Source organism: Juglans microcarpa x Juglans regia, chromosome 1S, assembly GCF_004785595.1.
Source record: "Juglans microcarpa x Juglans regia isolate MS1-56 chromosome 1S, Jm3101_v1.0, whole genome shotgun sequence".
NCBI classification, from domain to species: Eukaryota; Viridiplantae; Streptophyta; class Magnoliopsida; order Fagales; family Juglandaceae; genus Juglans; species Juglans microcarpa x Juglans regia.
Window position 1 is genome coordinate 2,340,440 of NC_054595.1, and position 26,813 is coordinate 2,367,252.

At 35.6% G+C, this 26,813-nt stretch overlaps 1 protein-coding gene across 3 annotated transcripts in view; it reads left to right on the forward strand.

Annotated features, from left to right (window-relative positions):
* Positions 1-5,549: 5,549 nt before the first annotated feature.
* Positions 5,550-26,813, forward strand: part of LOC121246282 (DNA-directed RNA polymerase III subunit RPC5) — a 42,641-nt gene continuing 21,377 nt past the window's right edge. For all 3 annotated transcript variants that reach the window (XM_041144386.1, XM_041144388.1, XM_041144387.1), the window contains exons 1-8: positions 5,550-6,065; positions 6,178-6,246; positions 6,335-6,442; positions 9,332-9,400; positions 16,459-16,623; positions 19,283-19,330; positions 20,195-20,301; positions 20,658-20,729. In XM_041144386.1, coding sequence (XP_041000320.1) covers positions 5,706-6,065; positions 6,178-6,246; positions 6,335-6,442; positions 9,332-9,400; positions 16,459-16,623; positions 19,283-19,330; positions 20,195-20,301; positions 20,658-20,729 — 998 coding nt within the window. In that variant the 5' untranslated portion in view covers positions 5,550-5,705. The remainder of the gene's footprint in view (positions 6,066-6,177; positions 6,247-6,334; positions 6,443-9,331; positions 9,401-16,458; positions 16,624-19,282; positions 19,331-20,194; positions 20,302-20,657; positions 20,730-26,813) is intronic.

A 26,813-nucleotide genomic window follows, 5' to 3' on the forward strand; every position in this document is an offset into this window, starting at 1 on the left:
ACTTGGGGTTTCATTTTTTCCGTAGTTCAAACTCTCATTATTCAGGTCATGATATGGGGCCTTGAAAACTTTACTTTTGCCCTTAGTTTAGAGACTGTAAGGACCAATCACGTTTCCGGGTATATATATTTTTATAGACTATTTAGGTATGAATCTACACAGTTTTTTTTTTTTTCCTCCCTCTAAGCAAGTAAATTTTCATTAGATAAGTAAAAGAAGATACATGAAGAGGGAGTGGGGTTCCTCAACAAACATCTCAGTATAATAACCACGGTGCAAGGTGGAGGAAAAAAAAGAAAAAAAAAATATTTTGAGATCAATTTCTTGATCCTATCCTTATCTTACAAAAAAAACACCGTTTTAGAAGATGGCTTTTTACAAACTGTAGCAACACCGCTGGAGGCGGTGGAAGTAGGTGCACTGCATGGCCATGCGAATCTACACAGGCTTTACTTTAGTCACCTACATTTCACAAATTCAAACTCCTACCCTCATCATGTTGATCAACATCAACCTAACACCTTTTATTTCTATTTTTATGCACGTGTTGTCTCTTGTATTGGGCTCCTGAGCTGTTCATCATCTTCAACTCGTATTTTCTCGCATTATTAAATAGAAAATATAAATGTGGGATGAGGAAATAAAACTCCATTTCAAATAGAAAATAGATAGACATAATATAAAATGGGTTCCAACAATAAATTCTATATGATTTATTTTGCATTTCTATTTCTTTTTCTTGAGACTTGTCATGTTAGAAAATTTATATTAGAGTATATAACGGAAGCGGAATTAACTCGAGTGGCAAATCTTAGATTTGATGTGGTTATTTCACAGATTTTTTCATCATTGTTGTTAGCTCAAATTTATTCTCAATAATGGTGAAATGTGTCACATGGTAAATATTAGAATAACACTCGCTATTCTACAACATAAATATCGGACCAGAGAATCAACACACTTGATGAGATAGAGCCAAAAATCCATGTCTTAAGGGTCGAGGATCTTATCTCTTCTAAATTCAACTAATAACTTCGCTATTATTCATAAATCATTTAAATTCAACTAATAATCTCATTATTATTTATAAATCGTCTTAACTCATCTCATCTTACTATCTAAACAGACTCTAAATGCTTGCTATAAACGCGCCTTTATTACATGTTTGAACTTGAGGGGACTAATGTTGAGGCAAATCTCTATCGGATATAAAAACAGCGTTTACATTACTATTCCTTTCCACGGGAACTGTAACATAATTGTTGAAGTACAGCTAACTTTGAGACTTGAAAGCAATCCATGTTCAATTGGCCAACTAGTCATGAGTCTTGCATTTTGGGTACAAAGAAAAAACAAAATGTTGCCTCAAATCACACACAAAAATAACGGATATAAAGTTTAATTATGAAACTTAAGGACTGTACCATTGTCAGCAAAAAGATATATAGTTGTGTCCATTATAATTACTTCGTGCTAAAAAGAAATGTATTATGCTTAAGAGGACGATTGTCCACAAACACAATCAAATCTTTTAGCTTTTGCTTTACATGCAAAAAGTCCACGATCTGCAAAAGCGGCCTTTTTATTTTTTCCTTTCTTTCAGTTCCACAAGTATGTTTAAACAGAATACATTGTACGACAGGGTTTTGGGTTACAACAATCAACTCATGCTCCTTGTATCTCTTTCCTCAATTCCATATAACCAGATTAATTTACAATAAAAATATTATTTATCATTCTTACACTACACACTAATATGTAATTTATCATTTTTATCATTTTATTTAAATATACAAATCATATATTAGTACGTGCATTGTAAGTTTTTTACTCTTGCATGTTACATATCTGCACTGCAAAAAGTAAGAAAAGAGAAAGGCAGAAGTGATAAGCAATTTCACTAATTCAACTTTCTTTTAAAGAAAAAAAATGCAGGTTGTAGTCAAGTTTTATCATTATTCCCTCACATATAACGGAAGAATACTATTTATAATAAGAAATTTCAAAAATTACAAAATTCAAAGATCGAAGACTCACGAAGAACCTATTAACAAGTAAATGACAACGATGAGCCATAAAGTTAAAACTATAAAAACAAGTACGGAATCCGTTTCAACAATTCTATTATACAAATCTAACTAATGGCAGAGTAGCAAACCACGTTTTAGAGGAGAGATTTCGGCATACACATTTGAATCAAAGCCCAATGGGACAACAAGATCACATTGGAAGTTGCTTGTTCAAGTCGACTTGTCTGGTGGTTTTGTTTTTTCACAATTCTAACTATCACTTGCAGTCTCGAACAAAAGAAATAGAGTTAATACTTCCATGCTTAAACTTTGGGGAGAGATTTTTTTTTTTTTTTTTTTGAGATTGCTTTCAATTGGTGTATTTTTCAATCACGGATGTCTAATAATATGGTCGGATGACCCTCTTGTCTTTGTCTTTAAGTAGTGATGATCGATGGGAGTAATACTTTACCGGTTCATCCATGGGTAGCTTGATAATAAATAAAATGAAATAAACATGATTCAACACCGAGACTTATATCCATGGGTCTGACGTAAATCCACTATAAATAAAACTAAATATAAGTTCTTTAGTGATCTTCTCTAAACTCTCAACAAATTAATCCCACGAAGATGGCTAAGAAAGGTGATCAAGAAGCCCCTCAGTTCTCCCTCATAACTCAATCTCCGCCCCGTCCCCTGCCTAGCTAACCCATTGAATCTTAAAATATATTTTTGGACTTAAATTATAATATAATTAAAATTTATAAATACAAAAAAAACTTAAACTCATTAGAGTTATATTTTGGATTGTATTGACCTCCTAAACCAACCTTTATATAGGAAGTCAAGGCAATGCAATAATCATACTTCAGTAATGTGAGATTTAGTAAGGTTGGCGCAGGAGACCAAGACATTTCAATAACTTGAATACAATTTCAAATCTTTAATAAATTGTATATATCTATATACAATATATTTATTTATATATATATAAAATATATATTATATATATAAATATAAATATAAAAAAATATTTTTTTATATATGTTGAGCAGAGCGAGGGGCAGGGCGAGGCCCCATTGGGGTCATCCCGCCCCTCAGCCCTGCCGGTCCTTCTCCTTGCAGGGCGGGGTAGTGGGGTGTGGAGCCCTGCTGCCCAACCCTAGTCATGCTTGAGATACTTAGGACATAATTACTATGATTGTTCGAGTATCTCCATTGATAATTTACATAAGGTATTTTCGGTGTAATCATTTTACCTTTACTCAAATCTTCCTGGCGATATCATACTGTTTGTCAGAGTATTACTAGGTACTCCCAAGATAATTATTCTGATTGTTAGGGTATCTCATTTAAAATACACATGGTGTAATCATTCGGATTGTCTAAGTATCTCTGACGGAATATGTTGAACGAAATCATTTTTAATTGTTTACTATTCCTGACGAAACAACTAGTGAAATCATTTTGATTGTCAAAATTAATGTATTTTCACATTTAAGTTCATGTATTCCACATTCAGTTCAAGTTCATGTCACGTTTTAGTTTATATTTCAAGTTCACATTCATGTTTCATGTTCAAGTTCATGTTTTACATTCAAGTTCAAGTTTATGTCATATCAAGTTCAGTTTTAAGTTCAATTCACGTTTCAGTTCAAATCATGTTAGTTCATGCCAAGTTACACATCAAGTTATTTTATACTTGCTTATAACTTTGATTATGTATTTATGTCTTTACTGCCATGCATGTATCATTAATCTGTGTGTAAATTTTATGTTAACTTGCTGAGGTTTGTATTCAAATCTTATCGTGGTAATTTCAACTATCATTTCTCCCGAATGATAGGCAATGTGTCAGGACCAAGAAATGGAATGAAACCCGACCGACTAGAGGAGGTTGATTAGGTGACATTGATGTGACGTAGAGCTTGTGGCCTCCATTGTTAGATTTATAGACAGTATTATGACATCATTAGTTGAATTATGCAAGTTGCTTGATGAACTAGACTATTGATTATGTTTTGGTGATGTAATGATGGAGCTCTAACTCTCATATTTTTTAGACTACAATCCTTTTAAGACTCATACTGTAATCATGGATGTTTAACATTTCAATATGGATTATGTTGTAAGTATTTGAGATATCTTTAGTTGGTGCATAGTATTGTTTAAGAAAAATTATCCATTGCGAGTATTACATAATATTAGATGTAAGTTAGGCGCATTACATCTTTAATTGTCACGAACGAGGTAGGTAACCTTGTGTTGCATATCTCAATACTTCAGATGTCTGTATGATCTCGAGTGGAATCTGGGAGCGTCACATATGAGATGCTTAGGGAATAAGATGAGATGAAAATTTTGTGAATAATAATGAAATTTTTGAATTCAGAGATGAGTTGAGATGGTTTTAGATGAATTAAATAAACTATTGTTAGAATATTATTTTTAATATTATTATTGATTTGGTATTTAAAAAAATTGAATTGTTTATTATACTTTGTGTGAGAATTTGTGAAATTTGTAATGATGAAATGAGATGAGTTGAGGTGAGTTTTGAATCCAAACATGGCCTTCAATTAATTTTTTTTTTTGGATTTTAGAAAATGAGAGAAAAATTGAATAAAAAATATTTTAAAGTTAAAATATTGTTAGAATATAATTTTTTAATATAATTTTTGCTTTAAAATTTGAAAAAATTGAATTATTTTTTATGTTTTGCTTGAAAGTTTAGAAAAATTATAATGATTAGATGAAAAACTTGAATATTTAGAATTAAAAAGTGTTTGTATTTGAATGATGTTTGAAAAAAAAATTATAAGAAATTATGAGATGAGATGAAATGAGTTATGTTTTCCAACAATCTAATTCTAAATTTTAAGATATGTAAGTTTTGCATAGTTCGTTTGAAAATATTTGAAACTTGCTATATAAAGTATTTTTTAAGGATTTAAAGTATACCTCATTTTTTTTTTAAAGTGGACAGTGTGAGAGTTGCATGTTATAAAATGAGTTGCACGTTATAAGATAGTATTAATTTTTTGAGTGCTGCTAGAGTGCTACTCAGTAGTGACTGCTGGACGTGCCTCTAGGGAAAATTTCATTTTTTCATTTTTTTCATTCATTTTTTTAATATTTTTAAATGTCTTTTAAAAATGTAAAAAAGTACTAATACATTAATAATTACTTTTTTAATCAATAAAAAAATGTAAAAAAATTAAATATATGAGCAGTTAAAATAAGAGGACAATATAGGGCGGCATAACATTATTATTCTATATTTTTTTTTTATAAAAATTAAAATATATCTTTTAAATTAAATTATGTTATATAAATATTTTGTGATATAAAATTTTTAGAGTTATTTTTTTATTACATTTAAATATTTTTAAAATATAAAAAAAAATACCGATATACTTAAAATTATTTTTTTAATTATTAAATAAAAAAAATATTTTTATCAAGCTGTCAAATAAAACAGTACAAAAGAGAAGGTAAAGTAGTGTTTTTCTTTAAAAAAATAAAAAATAAAACTGTGTGAGTGCTTGGTTAAAAAGAGCTTCACCGGGGACGCGTCTCAACAAACCCTACTCTGTTCGTTCCTAAACCTCACCGGTTGCCGGAGCGATAATCACGTATTCGTCCCGTTAGAGATAGAGTCGGGGGGACAAACGGAGATTTCGACTTTCCAGTATGGACCTGGACGACATCGACGCGCCGAACCAGGTTCCGTCTCGGACTTCAAGATTTGCGCCGAAATCCAAGCCGAAATCGAAACCGAACTCCCAACCTGAGCCTCGAGAGTCCGTACCGAAGGCAGAGCCCCGGGAACTCGGTGCCGCAATTCCGAATAAAAAGGAAGATGAAGAAGCAATGACGGCAATGGCCGAAGCTTCGGCTTCGGCTTCGGCTTCTAATGGCGATGTGAAAATGGAGGATGAAACCCTGTCGGAAGCCAAGGAAGAATCTATGGAAGATGATGCCATGGAGGAAGACGCAGTTGTCCGCGAAATCGACGTCTTCTTCAATCCCCCCATGGATGACGACACGAAGGTCGGCCTACCAGTGCAAATTTTTTTTAACTCTTCTCACCTTTTATTTTCCACTTATTCTCAACACTCATTTGTGTCTGTGGGTCTTTTATTTTTGTAAAACTTGTTTTCAGCTATATGTTTTGCAATATCCTCTGAGACCGTCCTGGCGGCCATACGATTTGGATGATCGTTGTGAAGAGGTGCGTAGTTTCGGATGAATCCAGCGCATTACATTCGTTTTTTTGTAATGCAGGGTGGAGTTATGAGTTTTGCGTCTGTGTTTTGTAGGTTAGGGTGAAACCTTCCAGTGATCAAATGGAAGTAGATTTGGCACTAGATGTCGATTCCAAGAATTTTGACCAAGATTTCGGCAACCGTCTGAAGTTGACGAAGCAGGTCCATTTCTTATCCTGATTATGAATAAAGAACCTATTTACGCATAGAGTGTTGTTTACATAGTGCAAATACTAAGATAATAATGATGCGATCATTTGTGATAGAGCTTCCAACCGCATGAATTGGATGGTAATTCGAAGGGAGATATCCTGGTTGGTCTTTCACCGGCAAAATAAAATGTTTTAGGGTGCGCATACTGTTTTTTTTCAAATTGCATCATGCAATATGGGCAGAAAAATGGAAAGAATCTCCATTTTTATTTGTAATATGGTATTCGAATTAAAATTTTGGGTTGTTTGTGAAATTGGTTAATTTGTGATGTAAAATTAAATTGCATAAGTCATATGGAAATTATGAAACTTGATGTTGGGGTATCACTCAAAATTATGACCATTAGTTATACTAGGTTAGGCTAGCCTTTTCTTCTAATTTTTTTCCCCTGGGTGGATTGTTTGGGGTTGCAAATGGGTACTACTAGCTTACACTCTCACGGTGTCTGCATTTGTGACATGTTCTCTTCTACTCTTTTTGTGTGGGTAAGAGGGTAATCGAAATGAAGGAGAGGGGAAAGGGAGCTAGGGGGTATCGAAGGGGTGACAGTGGGTGTTGACGAGGTGGGGGAGTCTCAATATGGGAAGGCTTCCTATTACATTTCAGGAAGCTGCCCAATTGGCGAGGTTGTGCGCTGTTCTGTGAACTTTTTGGGCTGACCATGAGCAGCCGCTAAGTCCGTTGTTTGACTAGCTACATGTCCTCTTCTACTTAGTGGTAGAGTACAAACTATGTATTTATAAATCAAAGTGAACAGCTATAGTCAGTAGCAGAGTAAGAAGTTCTACAGGGGCAAACTTGTTAGATAATCAACATTTTTTTTTATCTTTTTACAGGGCAAACAAATTTGGTAATCAAGATTTTTTGATCTTTTTACATAATGCACAATTGCTCTGTATAATAACAGAAAAGACTATTAACATGATTCAAGATGCTGAAATTTTATTACTATGTTATCTACCTAAGTTTGCATGTTGCATGTATTTGGCAGTGATTTATGAATCATAGACAATGGTTTTTGGTTTTCAACAGAAAACTCAGCTATTTGCTTTGAAGTCCTAGTTGAGTAAAAGAGAGAAAACATAAGAGAGCTAGAGGTGTTCAAGGGACATGAGGGAGGGTGGAGGAAAGTTCCGTATTATGGCCTTAAAAAAAGATATATTTTTGAAACCTTTTTTGGGTCAAACTCTTGTATACTCAGAAAATATAGATTGTTTAAGGGCATGATTGGATACTATGAGAATTCTCAAAATTCTTAAAACTTCTCATAATTTCATTCTCAAACACAACATTTTACAATTTCAAATTTTCAACATTCTCATTTAATCATTATCTAATCATTATGCAAACACAAAAATCAATACAAAGTTTACAAACTTCAAAACAAAATACAAAAATCGATAATACTTTTACAAACGTTGCAACAGAAATAATATTAAAAAAAATATATTCTAACAGTTTTTTAACTTTATAATATTTTTATTTAACTTTCTCTCTCTCATTTTCCAAAACCCAATAAAACATCTTCACTCCCATTTCACTATTATTCACAAAATTCTGAGATAATCAAGCATCCAAACATGCCCTAAAAGATTTGTGGCTTTTGAGTTTTAGCAATTTTTAAGTGTATGCCTTTAGAATTTTGAGAGACATCATGAGCTTTTTCTTAGATTTTTCAGGGTTAAGAGAGTTCGAAGCCCCCTTGCCCCATTCCCTATAATGGTTAGAATATGTAAGCTGATTATAAGAGTTTCGGTTTAAGTTCTATCTTCTTTTTAAAGAAATGTGTCTCGGTGATGTGTTGCACAAGACATTAATTTGGCCTAGGAGAAAAGGTTCTACATATCCATTCCATTGTAATGATATGAATGGTTTAATGATTGGTTCAATGGCCCAATCTACTTTTCAATTAGAATGGTTAATAAAAGATGATTCAAACAGACTTAAGGCTGGTCCCCTGTTGAACCAGTCTGGTCCTTTTTTCATATAGGTGGATATTTTATGCTCTTGTTTTCTTAATTATGAAGCATGTTTAGGTGATCATACTCATATTGGACTTAATGACCTGGTGGTTTGGCAAATAGTGGGCCTGGAAAATAATGATGGCAATTTAGGCATAAGTCTCCTAGGTATACAGATAACCTATTCTCCCCGGATTTTGGAGCTCAATGCAAACACTATTAATTTTGGTGCCATACTTCTGTATCTATAGTTTTGCACTTTTATCCAATCTGGGAAATGGTTTTCTACTTTAAGAACAATGTTTCTCTCTCAAATTTAAGCTGATTGGGATGTGGTCCTTGTCCCTTCACTTTTTTTCAGTATTGTTAGTCCACTACTTGTGGAACTTGATTGTGATACAATGAATTTTGTTTAGTTTCTTGTATCACTAGAACATCACTCCTAGGTGTTGCTCTTGTATACAACCTGTGTACTTGGGTTTTTGCCTATTTTTATGATCAAGAAAATTTTATTTACTGATAAATTTTTTTTTGTTATCTTATAATAAGAGGGGAAATTGTCGCATGGACCCAACATGAGATGTTTACTAGGTAAAATAGAGTCTATAAACTATCCTTAGGGAGCTATTGTTGAAACTTTAACCAGTCCTTTTGGTGTATGGTGCAAATGTGGCTAGTGTGGCTAGTATGCCCCTAAGTTGTGATATCAATTTTATCTCATACATGGTTATTATACTCTTTTATTTCATTTGTTTGAAAACCACATCTGTTTGGGGGTTTGATTTATTGTAACCTTGCTTTCGTTCTTTCTAAGTTATTCTATGCATGAAACAGTATATGATGTAACTTGAATTCATACTTATTGGTTTTCCTTTAGACTTTGTCGTCATCGTGGAAGGTACCTCACACAACTGGCCACGCTATTGGTGTTCTGATAGGTAATAAGGTACTCTCTCTCTCTCTCTCTCTATCTCTCTCTCTTGTAGAAGAGTTTAGTAAATGGCATTGTAGTTAGTGAATTTTTGCTTTTAATTTATTGTTTAGTCGCGACATTTCCTATTGGCAACTACAGTGCTAATATATGCTCGACATACCTCTTGTAGGAGATAAGTTCATGTGGTCCAACAACTGAGATCCACCGACATGGTCCATAATTGATAAAAAAACCTTTTGCGTAATTGGGTAGCTTTGTTCCCAGATGTTACTTAGAAGAGGCTCTTAGATTATTTTCAGACTAATTTCTTTTATTTCTTGATTGTGATGATTATTTTTGGAGTAAATGGTAGTTCATGTTCAAAAACTTGTGGGTGAAATTCGAGGAATTTGTTAGAAGTTGTAACGTTTGTGGTTGTCATATGATTTCCATGGGTCTTCTAGCTTCCATATGGCTTGTAAATTGAATGTTTTGAAGGTAGATTTCAGGAAATGGAATGAGGTTGTTTGAGCATGTTGGGAAGTAGAAACAACTCCTTATGGATGAGCTATGGGAGATTGATGTTCTTGAAGAAGATAGTGCCATAAACAGGAATGAGGTTGAGAAGGTCTTAGAACTTTAATGAGTTGGAGAAATCATCATTTTAGAGGAGGTGAGTTGGAGACTAAATTTGAGGGATTTGTAGCTAGAAGTGGGATAATTTTTTTGATTGGTAAACAAATTTTTATTGATCAAAAGAGTAGGCAAGACCCAAGTATACGGGACATATACAAGAGGAATGCCTAAGCATGCTAGTTTAGTGATTCAAGGAATTCATGGAAGGCCATGCCATGAAAATCAATTATAATCAACCAATGGAGTAAAGTATTGAAAAATAAGTTTCTAAGCTCATCCATTGACCGCTCTTGGTCTTCAAAACTTCTTTCATTCATCTCTCTCCAAATGCACCACCATAGGCATATTGGGACCATCTTCCATATTGATGCAATTTGAGAGTTGTCCCGAATGCCTCTTCAAGAGGCTTGGAGGTCACTTACCCTTCTTGGCATCACCCAAGCTAGTCTCGACTCCCAACTGAGCAAAGACTTCATTCCACGAAGTCATGACAATCTTTCAATGAAGTAGTAGATGGTCAACGGACTCTCTGCTCTTCTTGCACATACAACACCAGTCCATGACTATGATTCGGCGTTTCCTCAAGTTGTCTAGAGTGAGAAACTTCCCCAAAGAAGCCGTACATCCTTTAATGAAAGAGTAAATTGTGGCCCATTTCACCCCCCCCCCCCCCCCCCCCCCCCAAAAAAAAAGCCCTAAGAAATCGCGTTGGAGTTTCTCCATGCGGTGAGCCACTTTGGCGGAGAGTAGAAATAATGAGAGGAAATAAGCTGGCAAATTGGAAAGAGTAATTTTATTAGGGTTACCCTACCACCTTTGGATAAATACATCATCTTTCAACTAGCTAATTTCATCTCCATTTTTTCTAGGACATCATCCCAAATAGATTTTGATTTGAACGTAGCACCCAACGGAAAGCCAAGATATTTCATGGGTAGCTGAGATATCTTGCATCCCAAAATGGACGCCATTCTCTCCAAATTGGGAACATCCCCGACTAACACTACTTCTGATTTGACCAAGTTCACCTTCAACCCTGATGCAACTTCAAAGCATAATAATAAGAGAGCGCTCAAGGCTCAAATTTGATCATGGCCCCACGAAATATTAAAGTATCATCAGCGAATAATAAATGAGATATGTTGAGTGAGCTAGTAATTGCCGCCTCCATTAAGAATCCAGATATGAACCCACCCTCCACGACACTTGAAATCATCTTATTGAAGCTTCCATCACTAAAAGAGATAAGAGGGTCACCTTGTCTCAATCCTCATGAGCTTTTAAAGAAGCCTTTTGGTGTGCTATTCACCAATATAGAGAAACAAGCCGTAGAGATACATTGATGGATCCATGTACGCCATTTGTACCAAAGCCACATCTCTCGAGCATTAAAGTAAAAATCTCGAGTTGACATGATCATATGCTTTTTTCCATATACAGCTTGCACAAAAGCCCCAACTCTTTCGACTTGAGTCTACTATTCAAACATTTGTTGGCAATAAGTACTGAGTTGAGGATTTTTTTTACCTTTGACAAAGGCATTTTGAGGCTTTGATATTAACTTCTCCAACACCTTGCTCAACCTATTCACCAATACTTTGGAGAGAATTTTGTACAACCCGCTCATCAAGCTAATGGGACGGTAATCTTTTACCTCTACAATACCAGGTTTTTTTGGTAGGAGTGCTATAAAAGTTGTATTTAGGCTTTTTTCAAACCTTCCATTTTCATGAAATTCATGGAAGACCCCCATGATGTCTTCTTCAAGCACTTCCCAGCATGTTTGAATAAAAGCCATAGAGAATCTGGACCTGGAAATATTCTTTTTTTCTTTTTTGGTAAGTAATCAAGAAGTTTTATTCATAATAATAGGCAAAGCCCAAGTACACATGGAGTATGCATGACAATGCCTAGCTATAATCTACAACAGAAAGAAGAAAGCCATGGAGATCGAGTCCATTACAAACAATAGCCCCCACCCAAGAAAACAATGTTTTAAAGAAAAAACTTTCAGCTCCTCCATTGTTCTCTCTTGGTTTTTGAAACTTCTATCATTTCGCTCCCGTCAAATACACCAACACTTACATATAGGAACCATTTTCCATATTGCTGCGACTTGTGAATTTCCTCGAAGGCCTCTCCAACATGCTAGCAAGTCCACCAATCTACAGGGCATGACTCCTGATAAAATAAGTCCTGTAAAAAAATCAGCCCACGGGGTCCTGACCACCTCGCAATGTAGAAACAAATGATCAACATATTCACCATCTTTCTTACACATGTAACACTAGTCCAATACCATTAATCGACGTCTCCTTAGATTATTTGTGGTGAGAATTTTGTCCAAAGCTGCTGTCCAAACAAAAAAAAAAAAAAAACTGCTTTTGAAGGAGCTTTGGTCTACCAGATGCTCTTCCATGGGAATGAGAGCCTGCCTGGGTTCGATAAAACTCTGTGAAATGATTTGACCGTGAATTTACCTTTTTTGGAAGGGCGCCAAAACATCCTATCCATCGTGCCCTCGGTCATATGTACGGAATACAGAGCCACATAAAAATCTGAAATAACCTCAAACTCCCAATCTTGGGCATCCCTAGTGAAGTCCACATATGCAGCAGTTCTATACCAATATGTACTCTAAAAAAGTCAGTTGGAGACCTAAGTTTGATGGTATTGGTTTTGAATCTACCAGTGTTGACGAAGCCAAAGTACTAGAGGTGGCGTAAGCTAGGGCTGAGCACCGACCCTTTTGGAGTCGGAGGGCCCATCCTCCGACTCCGACTCCGACTGTGTTGGAGGTCGAATCCGACCTCCGACTCCGACTCCGACTCCGACTCCGACTCCGAACTGTGCCGAATCCGCTCCGACTCCGACTCCGACTTGTCGGAGCGGAGTTGGATTTTTGGACTTTTTTTTTTTTTTGTCTTTCCTAACTTCATATTTGACCCACTTTTTAAAAAAAAATAAAAATTGTGGGCTTTCAAATTTCAATTTTCTCAAAATTACAATCTAAACTTATTAAACTTTTGATTATAACAAAAAATACAACTAAATAAAACAAGTAATATATATTAATACTATATATTATACTAATAGTGATATTAATACTATATATAGATATAGTGATTAGTATAACTATATTAATATTAGTTCTAGTGATTTAGTATAACTATATAAATTTAATATAATATATTAGTATAAGTTATAGTGATTAGCATAACTATATATTAGTATTTGCTATAGTGATTTTAATTTAGTATAACTATATAATAGTATTAGTATAAATATTATACTAACTATATCACTGATAGTATTAGTATACTAGTAGTCTAATACTAGTATATCACTGATTCACTATAGTTAATAGTATCATATAGTAATATAGTATTAGTAATTAATACTATAGTGATTTATATAGTAATTTATATATAGACTTAAAGTGGATTACTAATAGTATTAGTATTAGGCCATAAATCTAATTATTATACTAATGAATAGTGTGTATTAGTATTACTAATATGGTATTACTAATATATTTATCAAAAGGAATATATTGAGAATTTATTAGGTCAAAAAATACAATTAATACAAGATATTGTTATATAAAATTTATATGAATAATACTTTAGTTATTATAGTTTATACATGAGTATTAAATGTTATTATAAATTTATAGATTAGTGTTTATCCATTCGTATTACATGTTGATATTATTATGCATCTTAGTATTTATAGTATATTATATATATATTAGTATTACATGCTATTATATTTATACATTAGTAATTTAGTGTTACATGGTAGTAAATTAGTAATATTGTAAATTTGTAATAGTATGATATTTACATATAGTCGTATACTAAACTATTATTAGTCAATTTAGTCTATATATTATAGTATAAATATATTATTTAACTAGTATATTATTGAGTTTAACTAACTATATAAGATATAATTGTATAAAATTTAAATGATTAATATATCGAAAAACACATTTTTTTTTTTATAAAATATGTATAAAATCGGAGGCGGAGGCGGAGTCGGATTCGGAGGCGGAGGCGGAGTCGGATTCGGAGGCGGGGGGTCGGAGTCGGATCGGAGCGGAGTCGGAGTCGGTTCATCATTGACTCCGACTCCGACTTCCAAGAGGAAAAAAATTCTGACTCCGATTCGGAGTCTGAGCGGAGTCGGATTTTTGCTCAGCCCTAGCGTAAGTACTGAATGGTGATAAGGCCTTGGGTTTGGATGGGTTTATTTTGTTACTCTTTAAGTCTTCTTGGGAGGTATGCATAGCAACTTTCATAACTATCTTTCATTTAATAACTATCTTTCATGAGTTCTCTGCACTAGGCAAGATTGAGGAGAGCCTATTGTTGGTGAAAGCACTAGGTGCACTCAAACACAAACACTGTCTAGAGCCTAGGCACAAAGTGCAAAGCGAACGCGTGCCTGATTGAAGTAAAGCGCTTATTTGTAGAATTAATGTATGATACCAAAAGATCCACAAAATACAATAAAAAAGGTTTGAAAAGCAGGATGGAACATATTTATGTAACATGAAATCAAGTAATTAACTATTTATATAAATTACTTACGTAATCAACTCTGGCTTGGTCTACCACCACGGGGTGGTCCGGCCACCCACGCGGTGACCATGCTTTGGCCATCATGGGGTGGCTGCCTGTGGTCTCCACTCCTACAAACCTCTATTTTTTTTTTAATTTTTTAATAAAGAAATGATTAAAACTTATTTTTTAAATTTAATTTTGAATTTTGAAAATAAGAAAAAACAGTTTGATACGTGGGAGGTTCACGGGGTGACATTTGTCATCTGTTAATTAAGATAGACCGAAAATGTGATGGAGGGATCTAATCCAAAAATTTTAAAGGAGTTAATCCTAAAAAAAAAAAGGCACGAGGCGAATCTTAAATGGCCAAAAGCACAAGGGGTTCTATGACTAAATTTCCCTAAAATTAAAGTACATGGTTGAATAAGAGTATGTGTAAAGCTCACTAATTATAGGTATTGACTTCTATGCTCAACATAAACAGTCAATTATCAATTCATCTAGAATGCCAACATGGACTATGTGGAATTCATAGCATCTACTTCACATATGACAACATGTGGTGCCATGGTACCTAAATGATCTTCAATATCAACAAAATACTTAAGAATATTTGTTTAAATCATCTTGTAGGTCTTGAAATGATATTTTATACTATTTTTTTTTTTAAATTACGGAAGTGTGCCTTTTTGTGCTTTAAGCTCACACAAAAGCCCCAAAAAGCGCATTAAAAAAAAAGTGTGCTTTTGTAAATGCGCTTCGCTTTTGATAAGCAAAGCACTTTGTGCTTAAGTGCACTTTTACCAACACTTGGAGAGCCTTAATGCTACATTTATTGCTCTTGTCCCTTAGATAGCCGAGTATATGGATGTTAGGAATTTCCGCCCTATCAGTTTAGTGGGCAGTGTATACAAAATTATTTCTGAAGTCCTTGCCAGTAGACTCAATAGGTTGAAAACAATGCTGGATGAGGCTATTTGTGGGACACAAAATGCTTTCATCAAGGGGCATCAGATTTAGACCAAGTCTTTATTTCCATTGAATTCCTTGATAGCAAAGTCAGATTGGGGGGCACCAGGTGTGTTTTGTTAATTGGATCTTGAAAAAGGCGTATGATAAGGTTAATTAGGGTTTATTGATGTTTCACCTCTGCCACTAACAATGTTCTTATGTTTTGAAGATGTTTCCGGCTGAAAATTAATTTGGCCAAATTAACAATGTCCCATTTGGAGTAGTGGATGGGATCAGAGGATTGGCTGGGTATCCTGGGATGTATGGTGTCTTCTCTACCTATGAAGTATTTAATCCCCTTTGTGGCTCCATTCAAGCCAAGATCCATTTGAATTATATTATTGAGAAAAAGTATCTCTTACTAGTTAGATGGAAGCGGCTGTGTTTATTGAAGGGCGGTTGGATCACTCTAATTAATTGTACTCTCTCCAATTTGCTGACTTGCTGCCTGTTTCTCTTCCCTATTTCTATTGTTGTAGCTCATTGTCTTGAGAAATATGTGGCATTTATTGATATTCTTGTATGTATTAGAAGGCAGTTACTCATGTTTTTAGGCCAGTCAGCGCTTCATTCCATGATTTTAATTGCTAGCATGGGGATGATATCTCATTTAAAAGTTGTATGCAATTTCAAAGACACCATTTGATGAAAAAGAGTTTCTAACTTTCGTTGGTAGATTAATATTCCTACCTGTTTTAATATGCGTGTTTGCTTTATTTAGAGATAACAGATGCAACGTTTGAGAAAATCTGTATCAATACCTCTCAACTCTTTTCCCCCATGATTGGCTCTATCCTCTCTTTTCCTATCTCTCAAGGTCCAAATCAATTCTATTGACCATTTAAAGACGTTTTGACTTCTTTTTTTGTTGTGCAGTTGCACCTGAATATAATTCATACAGTTGTGCAGCTCCGACCATCATTGGAACATCTGAGGTCTGGTGGCTCAAAAAGGAAGAACAATGTTGCAGGGGATGGAGAAGTTACAGTTAAATTGGAAGAATCTGCTGAAGGAAGATCTGTTAGTCCATCTAAGAAGCAGGTGATTTTTGTTCTTGACTCTATGCTACAGAACTGTAACACCCCTTCCCGTAGGTCAGGAATTTTACGTACATTCATAACATAATGCCCGGTAAAGAAATTTGAAGTTCTGAAAATACGTCATTTATGCAATATAGCATAGCATGGACATGACATAACATAATCTAAACTTCATATGGATATTACATGGCATACATGTGATTTTTATAACATATCATCCATTCTAACAACAATCCATATCAGCATGGCAGACAGAATCTCATTCACAAACATATCATCGAAATTCATAGAGATTCATGAAAAGTGGCTAACCTTGAACTGGCTCGTAGCGTAGCATAGGTTACAGTAAACCTCACATTTTCATGCAACAACTGAATAATTTACAGCACACATATAGTTATGATCATGCTACTTTCCTCTTAGCGCTAATTTTTGGTTCCTACTTAGTAGCTCGTTACCTATACGAGGTACTAGACGTTACTAACTTTCTAGAAAACGTGGTCGTAGCATTCTACCCACTTGAACACACATCATGAACTTTAATCTAATAAAATATTCAGCTATATACTGAATTCATTAAATACTAATATCATATAGCCATTAAAACCATAATATCATATCTAGTCCATCCAATATAATTTAGTAGGGAATATATATTAACTATTCTATAAAATAACGGTGTAAATAATAATTTCATAAAATAGGTTTAGGCCCCGTTTGGAAGTTGGACTGAACTGAGATAAACTCATTTCAGTCTAATTTTGAGCCGAGTCTAACATCCAAACACCCAACTCTCAAATCACTAAACTCATCTCAACTCAAAACCACTTTACACATGAGATCCATAACCTTTTTCAACTCAACACCTCTTTACATGCGGGAACCTACAATCTTTTTCAACTTCTCATAAATATATCTAAACTCATCTTAACATCCAAACACATCTAAACTCATCTTAGGTGGGCTCCACAAAACTCACTCCACTATCTCAACTCACTATTATTCATAAAGAACTCAATTAATCTCAATTCAGTTCAACATCCAAACGGGGCTTTAATAATACTATAGGCTAACCATAATTTAATGCCTAGCTATATAAGTTTCAATCCCTTAAACATTTTTTGAAAAAATAAGTTCATGGGTTATATATTTATTCAATTAAACCATGCCCATATAAAGTATAACATAGTGGTTTCTTGTAAAATACAACCAGCCTCATTTAAACATCATGCCCACAAGAAATCAATCCACTTAAACAATTATGATAGTTTCTGAAATATAATAAAATCAAGCCCAACTCAATTTAAACACAAGTCCAGTTAAAAACTAAGCCTAGCACACTTATATCTTAAGAAGGCACTTGGCCAAATGGGCTTAGGGCCCAAGGGCCCATTTTAATTTCAAAAGGGCAAGAACTCTCTGGAAAACAGAAAGGGCTGAGAAACAGAGAGCTCGTGAGAGAGGGAAGAGACTGTGCGACACTCACCAAGAGAGAAGGGCAAGGCGATGACAACAGTGGGTGAGTCCAGGTCGACGGAAGCATAGGCTTCTGAGGAGGAAATTGTAATTGCGGGACAGAGGGAAATAAACTGTGGTCTGTTAGAACGAGAATCACAATGCAAGTAAAAGAATGGAGGGATTCCCGCGTGGGCTTACCGGGAAGGTGCGAGTTCGACGGGATGCGACCGGCTGGCAGTTTCTGAGGCTACCAAGAGGTGTTCCGACTTCTGCTGTGGTGGTCGACAGTGGAGCAGAAGTAGAATGGATAGAACTTTTTACTCACAGCACAGAGAGAGAGAGAGGAACTCAATGGAGGAGAGAAGAGGACTTACCGACGCTGTCCTCTGGGTGATTCCGACGAGGTGGCTGACTTGGTATGGAGAGGGAGTGCTACGGTGGCTTCCATGAAAGTGGTTTCTCGATTCTTTTGCTGTGTAGTTCTGGTTTGAAGTGTAGGAGAAATTTGATGTCGCTGAGGGTTTTGGCTGCAAGATATCGTGGGTTTGATGGAGAGGAAAAGAGAGGATTTTATGGGAGGGTTTTGAGGTGAGTGTTGGTTACTGATTAGGAAACTATTCAAACTAGGAATTGAAATCAAACATAGGGATAAAAGGGGCGTATAGAGTGGAAGAATCCCACTCAAATGAAATTGCTATTTCAAAACTGATCTGATAAAATATTTACTAAACTAATATATTAATAATGATAATAATAATAATAGTAATAATAAAATATTAATAAAGTAATAACTCTAAACACTACTTTAGGACCCACATGTTACAAGAACTGTGGGCACCTATTGCAGAAAAACCTGAGTGCATGGATTTGATTGTGTTCATGGTGGTGACTGAAGTATATCCTAGTTTTTGTATCTATTGTATATGCTGACATGACTTCTGCTTTTATGGTTCTTCTAGTTATTTTAACCCACAGTAGCTGATAAGAGATCCGGAATAGCAGTAATTATCAATGCTTTAATATATTTTATTGCTCACTAGCTGTTCTATTAACCTTTTTTTTGGTGGTGTGGACTCCATTTCTCATTTCTTGAATAGAATGTTATTGCATACCGTTGTATTTATGCTTATATGCCCCCTCTGCCCAGATTTTAATTCTTGCCTATTCATTTATCACCTTTTTTTTTTTTTTTATTAATTCAGAACAAGCGGATAGAGTCTTCAACTGAGGAGAAAACCAATTATGAAGAGGTATGATAGTTGACCTTGGGATATAACAGTTGATATTTGGTAATTTTTTTTGGCTTAGAATGAAGACTAATTAGTTGCTAATTGTTTTTCCTTCCCTCTTCCCTCACACCAGGGCTTTTGTTTTTTACAAAAAATCTAAAGTGTCATTGTTGCCTATTTTTTCACCCTTCATTAAAAAGAAACTGTGTGTAACTCTAGATGCTTTCTTATATAATGTTTTTCACTAGTTGACTGGTTAAATATTTGTTGTCTTCTATATTTACTTATAAGAAAAAAGATGACTAGTTAAATACAAAAGTATCAGTATGTATATAGCTTTGAACCCACACTTAGTCAATCTAAAGACATGGAAGGGTTCATGTTTTAGTTTCAATGGCTTAAATTTTTGTCAGATCGCATGCTTTGACCTTTCAAGTTGTTTGTTTGCCATGTACATAGAAGTTTTTCCCGTTGAATTTTGCTTATTCAGTTTCTTTCTAATTCCATTGAATTAATCTTGTGATGATAGCGTGTTAATCAGAAGCAAGTGTTTTTCTGATTGATCTTGTTATTTTGACTCACATATTTCTGTTTCTCATGTGGAACCATGACAATCATATGTTTTACATTGGACTCGGCTACCATGTGTCATGGCAACCCCAAGCAGCAGATCTCAATTTATTTTATTTGACTGTATCTGTTTGCTTTATTTAGTCCATTGTAGGATATTGTAGGAACTAGTCATCTTTCTCTTCATATTTTTATGGTTGAAGAGCTGCCTGCATTATTGGAGTTCTTTCACTCTTCTGTTTACATCTATACTGCAAACTGAGCATTACCTGGAGTCATCACCTGAAAACTTTGTTCTTTTCTTTTCTTTTACAGCCTTGGGTTCCTCTCAAGTACCATGGCTCAAAGAGTGATTTCTCTGCCAGATATTTACAAAGAATGGTGGAACAAAATAGCTCTCCTATACAATTTAAAATGAATCCGTATGGCTTTTACTTTCTTAGTGATGCATGTCATCTATGTTATTTTATGTTTTTGGTCCCTGGGAGGCTCACCGAGCTCATGGGCACAATGTGAGGTAACCTCTCATTTTCTTCAACCCTTAAACACTCTTTCCTAGGTGTTGGTGGGCCTACCGGATCTGTTTGTAAAAGTACAAGAGATTTCACTAGCTGAGCTAACTAAAATGTGATAATATTATCTGTGTCATAATTACTTATCAAAAACTCTCGCCAGTATTTTACACTCACTCTATTGAAAGCAGTTTTTTTTTCTAAGTAACTCTATTGAAAGCAGTTATGCTAATCATTTTATGTTATATTATAATTTCTGTTTGAAGGCACGATTATGTTGACTCCTTGTGTCCCGGGGCATCTAACAACAACATTAAACCGAAAACTACTTCAAAAAGGTATGGTCATCCTCGTCATCTAGTTTCTTAGTTATAAAAAAATCTAGTTCCTTCTTGCTCATGTTAAGGAAATCTAGGTGTATGTATCTTAATTTGATTTGTCTGTTCCTTTTGGATGGTTTGCTATATGCTGCAGTGATGTTAGTATTTATCTTCGAAGTTTTAATTTGTTGGTTTATATTAAGGTAGGCATTAGTTAATTCTGGAAAATGTAATAATATGTTGTGTGATGAATGGTTTGGTGGCTTGTTGTGTGATCTTTATATTCATGCAAGTATTTAAGGAAGAAACTAGGATAGGGTCAAATTAAATAATCTGACTTCACCTCATTCTTCTCTGTGAAATTTTCCATTTGCTTTTAGTTGCATCTTTTAGATGTAACTGCTTCTAAATTAGTTAATACATTGGATGTGCAATTCGAATCACAATTTGAAGCTTTGTTGTTACGTTGCCCTATCTGTGAAAGACTGGAATTTAAGATGAAAAATATCTTACGTAGTCATCACTGAATTTGTATAAATTGGCAAAATTACTCTCAACAAGATAGTGAAATAAAATGTACATTTTGACTCTTCATCTTCTTCACTTCTGAACATTTTCTTTTCCACGCCTTCCCAAATTATGTCCCTTGTCACCGAAATGAGTGGGTTGCTTAGCTACCTTAGTTTCAAATTATGGCTCATGCCATCCATGTGCAACATGGGCCTAATCTGTGAGCTACAAATTCATCAAGGTAAGGTTTGGTTATAAGATGGAAGGTCAGATTGCCTGTGTCTATTAAAGGACTAAGGGATGAATGATACTAGAGAGAGATATACACTTGTAGAAGGGCAAAGAATGTACAAATAACATTGGAGGAAGATAGTAGAGAGAGATCTACATTTGTAGGAAACAATAGGAAGGTAACTGTATGGGTGACTTTAGTTGTGTGCACAAAGTTTCGGAGCTTATGTGATATCTAGGAAGTGTCTGTTATACGATTCTCTTGTGAATACAAACCTCATCTTGAGGTTGAGAATGAATCAATGAAAAGATTTTAACTGGCTGGGGGTATTGTAATTCCAGTCAACTATTCTGCACCACTTTGCAATTTGGCTTATATAAAATACTTTAGGACCATTTACATGACTAGTACACTAACGAAGATAATGAGTGGAGTCTATTCTTTGTTGACTTGAGGAGATGGAACAAGGGGCTCAGACAATTGTTGAATCTTAGGACTTTTTGGATTTGTATTGAATATCATGAGAAAACCAAATGTTGGTCTGTTTGTGCCATAGTTGATGAGGTTGGTAATTGGCTGACAATCTTAGGCCATGGGAATCTGAAGCTGGCATCTTCTTTTTTTTTTTGACAAGTTATTACTTATCAAAAAAAATTTTTTTTGATAAGTGAAATAAGTATCTATTAATCCAATCAATTGTCAATTACAAAGTCAGAATATGCCCTATTTATGCAGGAGCATTAAAAACTAAGAAGTCATGAAAATCCATGCCATTAAAGTCCCCACAGTAATGCCCCAAGTACAAAGAGTCCTAAAAAATAACATTTTTAGCTCTGCCATAGATCTCTGTCTTAAAAAATCCTCTCATTGCGCTCCTGCCACAAACACCACATAATACAGATAGGAATCATCTTCCAAACCGCGTTGATCTGTCGCACACCTCAAATTGAGGTCCAGCAAGCCAAAACATCCAATATGGTTTTCAGCATAACCCACGCTATGTCCATTCTATTAAGCACCTCATCCCATATAGTTCTGGCTACTTCGCAATGTAAAAGTAAATGATTCACCGACTTACCCCCTCTTTTACACATGCAACACCAGTCTGCAATAATTATCCTCTTCTTTCTCAGATTATCTATAGTGAGAATCTTTCCTAAAGACGCTGTCCACACAAAGAAAAAGCTTTGGGAGGAGCCTTATTGCGCCAAAGCTTTCTCCAGGGAAACTATATCTCAGGAACTTGTGTGAGTACCTTGTAGAATGAACAAATAGTGAACACCTATTTCCTTGCTGGACTCCATCACATATCATCTTTATGCTAGATATTTGGACGACAAGAATACAAGAGACTATAAAAATCTACAAAACTCTCCATCTCCCAATTCTGTGCCGCCCGGTTGAAGTTGATATTCCAGTGAATGTTCCTTCTTGCAACTTCCATAACGCCATCTTCTCTAATTGACAGATAGATGTCACTGTTAGAATTTAGATGCAAGATTAAGGTAGATTTTGCAAGTTTTTATGTTTAGTGCTTTATTGGAGAGGTAAGTTATATATACTCAATTCTACGCTCACTGTTGCTATTTTTTCAATGGACAATCACGGAGGTTATGGTCAAGGAACATGGTGAATTCTTGATTGTGAGTCATTCTTCAGTAAGCATCATTTTTTTTTTTATGAAGATAGCAAACTAATACTGAAACTTGTTCGAGTTGTATCAGAAATTGCATATAATCATTTTATTATGAGAAATTTATAGGTTATAAGATAGGTCAATGGGGAGGGTGGAGTTCAAATGTAGTAATAAATGGGTCGTTTGGCATTGGGGTATTATTTTTTTTTATAAGTAAACGATTATACTGATATGAATAGGTATAGCCCAAAGTACACAAGATGGTATACAAAAGGTCACACCTATTTAGAGAGAGGAAATAGAAATGAGAAACATGAATTGAGGCCACGAAAATCTACAGCTGTGGCCCAAAGAAAGAGAGTGCTAACAAAAAATAATCTAAGTTCTTCTAGTGAGCGCTCCTTGTCTTCAAATGCCCGGTCATTTCGCTCCTTCCGTAGGCATCACATGATACAAATCGGGATCATTTTCCACACCGCTGAGATTTGTGGGAGACCTAGTAGATTTATCCAGCTGGCCATGAGCTCTATCACTGTGGCAGATATAACCCAAGCTAACTCCATTCTATTAAACACTTCATTTCATAACGTTCCAGCAACCCCACAACGCAACAGTAAATGATCCATAGTTTCACCATTTTTCCTACACATACAGCACCAATCTACTATGATCACCTTATGTCTCCGCAGATTATCCGTCGTCAAGATCTTACCTAATGTTTATGTCCATACAAAAAATGCCGCTTTGGGAGGCACCTTGTTTCTCCATATCTTTTTCCATGGGAATTGTGTATTCTGTGGTTGTGCAAGAGACTTATAAAAAGAATGGACTAAGAATATACCTTTATCGGTAGGTATCCACCACATTTTGTCTGCTCTTTGGGTTCTTGGCATCATGGTGTATAGAAGAACTCCTCAATGCTGTCAACTTCCCAATCTTGGGTGGCTTTAGTGAAATTCACATTTCATTGGACTAGGTCCCTAGATAACTCTCACCTGCAATCCTAAAAAATGATGGAAAAGAATCCTTTAGGGCTTGATCTCCACACTACAGGTTGGTCCAGAATTTTATTCTAGATCCATTGCCCAACACCGGTCTAGTATGAATGGGTTTCCAAATTCCCACTCCATAAACCCAGTGAACCTTCCTAGTCCTAGTGCACCCCCCCAACATGCCTCTATATTTGCAATCAATCACTGACTTCCAAAGGGTTTCCGGTTCCATATTATATATCCACAACCACTTCCCAAGCAAGGCTCGATTGAAAATTCTCAAATTTCTAATACCCAACCCACCCAAATAGACTAAAGAACATACCTTATCCCATTTGACTAGATGATACTTGAATTCTTCTCCTATCCCACTCCAAAGAAAATCACGATATAACTTCTCAATACGGTTCGTCACACTTGTTGGAATTGGGAATACAGATAAAAAAAATACGTTGGTAGATTAGAAAGAGGACTTTTGATAAGGGTGATCCTACCACCTTTCGAGAGATGTAATCTCTTTCAGCCTGTCAATCTGCATTCAATCTTCTCCACCACTATATCCCAAATCAATACAGATCTTGCAGCTGCCCCTTAAAGGAAGGCCAAGGTAATTCATGGGAAGAGAGGAAACCTTACATCCAAGGATACTAGCCAGCTGCCGGATGTTACGAACATTGCCCACTGGCACCAATTTTGATTTATCAAAGTTAACTTTCAACCCGGATTCCACTTCAAAAAAAGTAATAATGCCCTCAATATTCGAATTTGGTTTTGTTCTACCTCACAAAAAAATTAATGTATCATCTGCAAACAATAAATGAGATAGGTTAATAGTGCCCCTATTAGGATTACCCACTGAGAATCCCTCGATAAAGCCACTATTCACCAAGGTTAGAATCATTTTGCTAAGTGACTCCATGACAAGAACAAATAGGAGTGGGGACAAGGGATCTCCTTGTCTTAGGTCTCGAGAGCTATTAAAGAAACCATTAGGGCTACCATTCACCAATACTGAAAATCTCATTGTTGAAATACACCATCTAATCCACGAGCACCATTTCTCTTCAAAACCGTACCTCCCAAGCACAGAGTAAGAACTGCCAATTAACATGATTATACACCTTCTCCATATATATCTAACTTGCATAAGATTCCCTGTTGGCCAGATTATAGCCTATTGTCTAGGCATTCATTAGCAATGAGGATTGAATCCAGAATTTGCCTATCTTTAACAAAAGCATTTTGGGATTTTGTAATGATCCTCCCAAAACCTCTCCTAGGCGATTGGCAAGTACCTTAGAAATAATCTTATATATCCTATTCACACGACTAATGGGGCGGTAATCCTTCACCTCTGAGGCCCCAATCTTCTTAGGAACGAGTGCTATAAATGTGGAACACTTTCATTAACTCCACCCTCACCACATCCCAACAAGTTTGAAAAAATCCCATGGAAAAGCTGTTCGGGCTAGATGCTTTATCTTTAACCATTCTCCTTACCACGTTGTGGACCTCTAACTCCTCAAAAGGCCGCTTTAGCCACGAAACCTGCTGTGGATCAATGGACTCAAAGGTTAGTCACAGGAGCCTCCATCCCACCTGTTTAGAAAGTAAGTGTTCAAAAAATCCCACAACTTGCTCCCTAATCATAGGAGCCTCCATACAGTCCACTCCGTCTATTTTCGGCATCTCAATGGTGTTAGTTCTCCTATGGGAGTTGGCCACTCTGTGAGAACTTTGTGTTGCAGTCTCCTTCTTTCAACCATAAAGCACTTGATTTTTTATGCCAAGAGATCTCTTCCAATAACACTACCCTTTCTAAGTTTGCCTTTAACTCAACCTTCCGAGATGCTTCCTCCATAGAAAGAGCCTGCCCCTCTTGTCTCTTCTTGACCACCTGAAGCTCCTCTAGCATGAACTAGTCTCCTACATCACCAAAGGATTGAGTATTCTATAACTTTAAATCATTTTTTTGAGCTTTCAATTTTCCTGCAAAAATGAAGCTAGGGGTGCCATTAATTTGATAAGAATCCCACCATTGCCTAACCCTTTCCACAAAAACTTTAGTTTTCAGCCGCATATTTTCAAACTTAAAATATCGACGCCCTCCTTTAATACCTCCACAATCTAGTAATAATGGGAAATTATCTAATGATCTGAACATAGACAAGGTAGCCTCTTTTGACAAAGCTCCGGATAATGAGTTTCTCACTCTAATGATACTAAAAATCTGTAGTATCTGTCCAATCTAGCCCATGTATGAATATTGGACCACGAAAAAGCACCACCCATGAGAGGAATATCCATCAAACCTAAGTCAAAAATACACTCCGAAAATTCTGTCATTGCTGGTCGTAATCTGCTATCACCACGTCCCCTTGGCGGGTGCCCCTATCAGATGCCGTGGGGTGGATTGGTGCCACCATAGTCTGGCCATCCCATCCAACGCCACATTTTTCACAAAAAAATCCACAAAATCACATATAATTAGAAAAATCTCACAAATTCAACAAAAACAAACTTACAAAGTTACATATTAGACCAAACAAATAAACCAAATTAAGTCGTAATCGATCCATGCACAGACCCACGACAGTGATCATGTGTCATAAAGATGTGCATAGATCTTTAGAGATTTGTGGGCAGATCTTTATGGCCCATGGTCATGGTTGTGGGTCATAAAACTCGCATACCCATGGTCGCAGCCGTAGGTCTCTAACTTACGTATCCAC